Source organism: Oryzias melastigma, linkage group LG22 (genome assembly GCF_002922805.2).
Source record: "Oryzias melastigma strain HK-1 linkage group LG22, ASM292280v2, whole genome shotgun sequence".
Classification (NCBI taxonomy): domain Eukaryota; kingdom Metazoa; phylum Chordata; class Actinopteri; order Beloniformes; family Adrianichthyidae; genus Oryzias; species Oryzias melastigma.
In genome coordinates this window covers 15702396-15708148 of record NC_050533.1, presented here as the reverse complement: position 1 = coordinate 15708148, position 5753 = coordinate 15702396, and the positions used below count along the sequence as shown (strand labels likewise).

Genomic DNA, 5753 nt, shown 5'->3' with positions numbered 1-5753 from the left:
CTGCAGATTTAGAAATCAAAGTTGTTATAGACAATCATGTGATAGAAAGAGTAACTGAAATCGAGTTCCTCTGAGTCATCATGGACCACAAAATAAGCTGGAAACCACAAATAAAGCAAGTCAGAACCAAAATGGCCAAAGGCATCGCAGTGTTGGGAAAACGCGTCATACACTCACTTGCAAAAAATGCTTACTAATTTATTCATCAATAATAATACCATATTTACAGTACAGTGTTGAAGTTTGGGGAAATACTTACAAAACAAATTTACAATCTCTGTACATAGTACAGAAAAAAGCTATTTGAATAGTTCATGATGTGGATTATGGGACTCATACGGACTCACTGTTTTTAAAGTCTGGTTTATTAAAACTATGGGAAATAGTGAAACTGAAAACAGCCCTCATTATGTTTAAACCCAGAAACAACTTACTCCCATTAAACATACAACAGATGTTCAAGGACAGAGATGGAGGTTACGATCTAAGAAAACAGCTGAATTTCAAAAAACAATGTACTTGTACAACAAAAAAGAAAATGTGCCGATCATTTTGTGGAGTGGATTTATGGAATGGGTTGAACGAAGGTTTAAAACAAAGCAAAAGTTTACGAATATTTAAAAAAACATACAAACTGTCTCTGCTGAATCTCTACAAGGACCGACATGATCATTATAAACACAAATGTCATTGTACATAGGTTTTAATCAAAAGAAATTTGAAGTGTTTTTAGAGAAAAAAAAATGTAAATAGACAAGGTAACAAAAAAATGTTGTAGAAAGGGGTGGGAATTTTCTTCCACCCACTCCTTTTCAAGCACATTGTTTGCTTTACTTATATATTTTCATTTTTTGTATTTTTTCAATTCTTATATTTGTATTTTTACATTCTTATGCTTATTTTGCATTTTTGTACTTTTTTAAAATTTTTATATTTCATTTTTAAATTCTTATATTTACTTTCATTTTGTGTTTGAAACAAAAAACAATGAAAAAAAAAAAATAAATTGGTCCTGCAGTCTATCTCAAATAATTCTGTACCTTTTTAAACTTTACTAAAACTTGAGTGTTTTACCAGCAGCAAATTATTGTCCTTTAGCATTCCAATAATTCATCAGAAATAACACTGTGAGGTGGAACATTTTACTGATATGAATCAGCGCCAACAATATGTCTTTGAATGGTTTTACCTATGACGGTTTTTAATAATTTGTAGCTTTGTTTTTCAGTGAGAAAGTACTGGTTACGTCCTTGAAGCTTTTCCTAACTGGTTTCAATTGGTCTGGAGCTCCATGTGGGTTAATGTAATGTAATTCATCAATGTGTTAACAAAACTGTAACGTTGTTTGATAGTATTAAAGCTGTTCATTTGGAATTAAAAACCCTTCAAGGGGTAAAATTCCCTTTCTTAACATCAGTGTCTGAGTTCACAATTTAAATTAAAGCTGGACGTTTTTAGTACTCTTTACTAATTTGATAGGAAATAATTAAAGGAAACCTTCCTGTTTAATCTTGTCTGAGCAAGACTTTTTGTTTTTTATGTGTTTTTTTATGAAGTTCTAAACACCAAAGTTCTGACTCATAAAGCACTCGGTTTCTCATACTTCAACTTCTTAGTTTTGTTTGCCCCAGGGTGCAGTGGGAGTGGAATTCTTGAAATGACACTTCCTGACATTCCCGAGGATGTCAGTTAATTTTGAGTCTCGATATTCGCTGTAGTCTCTGTATTCGGAGATCTCTGAATTACTCCTTGTTATTTTTCTTCACCAGACTCACGTTTATTCCAGTGGAGTTATTTGGGGAGGAAAAAAACCTTTTAAGATGATTCCAGGAGCCTCTCTTGCACTTATTTTTCTACTCGTTTTGGTAAACTCCTCTTTTATCCATGTGTCAGGTGTGTTGTGCTTTTCCAAATTCAAAAAAGGAAGGGAAGATTTGGTTCTTGACACAGAAGAGTCTGTGAAACACGGAGCCACGTTCATCTCTGCGCTGAACCGGTCTCAAGAAATGGACTGTGTGGCCGCCTGCTGCAAGGAACCAAAGTGCAATCTGGCCTTCATGCAGAGAGGAGATGAGGAGAATCCGATTCAGCCTTGCCTCCTGTTCAACTGTCTGTACAAGACTGAATACGTCTGCCGCTTTGTGAGAGAGCAGGGATTTAGTATTTACATCCTGGATTCTGTGTATGAAGAACATCTACAACTGGAAAATGAACAAAGTAAGAACTCACATTAAACTTCCTCTGTTCAGCAGTTTAGAACCATTCATGTTTGACTTCCAGATTGACCCACTTGGTGTCTTAATAGAAACCTGTCAGTGGTTTTTAGACAAAATGTACAAACACAATAAATATGGATAAAGTAAAGCTCAAAATTATTTTTTTGTTTTGTTTTTAGAGTTTATGATAACCAAAAATCTCTTTCATTATTGACAAACATTGTGATCACTAAATTTGCTTAAAGGCCTTGTGAGGTCAAAATCGTGATTTTTCTCAAACTGCCATAAAAGATTAGTATTTATGTCACAAATGAGCCCCCGTATAATCCTTTTGTCACCCGCGGCTCCGTGCACTCTCTTCAAGCGTTCAAAGACGGTCGCTCAGATTTTGGGCAGCCACCGATAAGTAGGTCATAGGTCGTGTGACGTCAGTACAGGAACATCCAGCTAGATCCGCTAGTGTTGTGATGACTTTCTGGGCATGGATGGAATTACTTTCACCATCGTCATCCGAGGCCTCCGGTTCAAACTGGTAGGGCTGTACACCCTCCGAACCCTGTGTCGTTAAAATTCCGTGTTTGATGAAGGGTCATCACCGTCATCCAAAGACATATCCGCTAAATCATGGTCTACGTCGCTTCCCAAACCGTCCGCCATTGTTGTTTACACTCTGGGATCCCTGAAGTGACGTCACGCGCAGTCCCCGCCCATCACCACCTATCGCCCAAATTTAGAGCTGTGCACGACCATAAAATGATCAATAAAATCGCCCTGGATTATTTTAAGTGAAAATTTTAATCAGATTCGTTTCCCAAGTTCCACTGACTTTCTAAATAAAAAAAAAAAATGTTGCCACTGCTCGAGGCCTTTAAGACAAAACAAAATTTCACTGTACTTAAAAACCATCACCAATCTGCATTAAAATGTTGGATTAACAGGGACACTTTACACAAAACATTGAAATTCCCAAAAAGTAAGCACTTTAAAAGAAAAAAAATGATATGATGTTATTAACTTCCATCGCTCTCATTAAAAAAAATCCTTCATTAATTTTTACTATAGTTTAGACGACACACTCACAATCGAGATATTTTGCTTTCAATCTGACATTTTGGTCCAATAGTGAGGAACAGCTTTCTCTTTCAGTCTCAGTTGCAGTGAATTAACTTTCTGGAATACTTTAGTACCTCTGACATGAATTACTCATTCTTGTTGCAGTACCAGATGCTCCACCAGTTGCCAACGGTGGACCCGATATTGTGGTCCAGCCCAGTGAAATGGTGGCACTGAATGGCATCCAGAGCAAAGACGACAAAGGAATTGTCACTTATTTGTGGGAAATGCTCTCTCCATATCCTTTTGCTGTCATAGAGGTGAGGAAAACAATACAGGGTTGACATTAAATTAAACATGTCCAAAGTCTGAGGGCTGGGAAAAATATGCCCACGTTCAAATTTTTACAAGCGTCCCCCAGCACCTTTTAACTGTACGATTTCTTGATTGTGATTGGCTGAATTATGTCATAAGCCATTGAAAATTGATGTTTTGGGATGTGATGTAAATGCTCGTCACCCTATGAGGTATTTTTGACAATAAGTTAACAGGAGAAAGTTCATATTCAAGACAAAGAAAGTTGTGTTCAAAACAGACATGCTAATCAAAAAACGAACTGCTGTCTTCATATTTTTTGCAAAGTTGTGCACAAAGTTTTATTCTGTGCTGGAGGCTGAGTTAGAACATTTTAGATGGGGTGCAGAAGTTTTAGAAGAGTGGATCATCAGTGAAATGATCAAAACTATGGAGCCCCAGGAGAGACAAATTGAAATAAATACTGTATATAGGCCATTAAATTATTAAATAAATGTGTCATTAATTATTTAAAATTGGCTTTAAATAAATAAAATTGGAAATCAGCAAAGAAATGTTTAAATATATGCAGCATTAAAATAGCCATTTAAAGCACATTTAAATAATTCGTGACATATTTAATTATTTCATGGTCCTGTATGGGCTGAAGAGAGACTTTGAAATAAATATATTTGATATGAAATTATTTTTGCAAGATCTAATGCAATATAATATTTTTTTGTTGTAGAAAACCAAATATGATGATGAGGTTCTGGTTTCCAATTTAACTGCTGGGAGATACAAGTTCAATTTAACGGTCACTGACACGATCGGTCAGTCCGATTCAACTGTTGTTACCGTCCTGGTCCTCACCCCTGAACAGTCTAAGCGTGAGTATCAACAGATAAAAATTAGTGTGAATCAGTAACACAAGTTTAGGATCTTTGTTGCTGAAAATCACCTTTGCAACAATTAATATAGTGCATGCTTTTGTCTTATTGCTGTTTCTGTAATAAATATTACAGAGAGGGTTTAGTTTAATTAGTCACCTGCACAAATACCTGATCCACAAGTTCAAGCTGTTTTCTGAAGATTCATTAAGTGTGTTTTCTTCCAAGTTATCTCAAGAATAAACCATTTTGATTGTTGATATTAATTAGCTTAAGTACCTAATATTTAAAGACTTAAAAAATACTGAAACTTTAAAATGTTGCTTTTGCATTTTCACAATATTAGCTTTGTGCTCAAAACCTCAACTTGATGGGTTTTTTAATATTTAAATTCAAGTATTACATTTCCTGTTGTGGTACCCAAAGGAGTATTTTACAACCTGTCGTTCTGTGGTTTATAGATCGTTGTTTTGCTCCAAAGAAAGTCGGGCCATGTCGTGGATCTTTCCCTCGCTGGTACTATAACGCTGCCTCTCAAAGATGTGAGAAGTTTGTTTTTGGAGGCTGCAAGAAGAACCAAAACAATTATCTTACTGAGAAGGAGTGCACTACGGTCTGCAATAACACAGGTACCCCCAAACCAAGCTTCTGGTGATACCACTTTGAAATGTCAAATGAGTTAACCATGAGTTCATTCTTTCTTAACATTGCAAAGTTTAAATCTTCCCATGTTTTAATGCATTTTTCGTCAAAAGTCTATTGAAATGACAGATGTGAAATGTGTTACTAAAAGTGTATCTTTTTTTCTTTCTCTGACAACATGAGTATATCTCATCACCAACATCTTTGAGCATCATCTCTGCTTTGATATATCAAAGAACATCCTATTTTGTTGACCAATATATCCTGCAGATTTCTGTGTTAGAGAACAGGCAGATGACTGGTTCCAACAGCAGCAGGTTTATTAATACAGTCAAAAGTCCACAAAGCTAAATCAGGGTCAGGCAGGCAGAAGTTGACGAGTATCAGAGAACAACCAGAGTGGTCAGGGTCCAGGCAAGGGCCAGGGCAGGCGGCAGAATCAACGTTGAATCAGATAAACAGGAGATCAGGTCAGGATGAAACGCTCAGTAATGCAGGCTGAGTGGCACAAACAATACTTCACACTGAGTGAGGCTCTGTGCAGTGCTCAAGTGACCTGTGGGTGAATGGAAAAGGAAAGACAGCTGAGCAGCATCCAGGGACTAGGGCTGCTGGGAGATGAAGTGTAGTCAGTACTCTATAGATGGCTCCCACCAGT

General features: G+C 36.6%; 1 protein-coding gene across 1 annotated transcript in view; it reads left to right on the top strand.

Annotated features, from left to right (window-relative positions):
* Nucleotides 1–5753, top strand: part of LOC112141147 (kunitz-type protease inhibitor 1) — a 19311-nt gene that overhangs the window by 10670 nt on the left and 2888 nt on the right. Inside the window, exon 4 of the mRNA XM_024264257.2 lies at nt 4915–5082. Coding sequence (XP_024120025.1) covers nt 4915–5082 — 168 coding nt within the window. The remainder of the gene's footprint in view (nt 1–4914; nt 5083–5753) is intronic.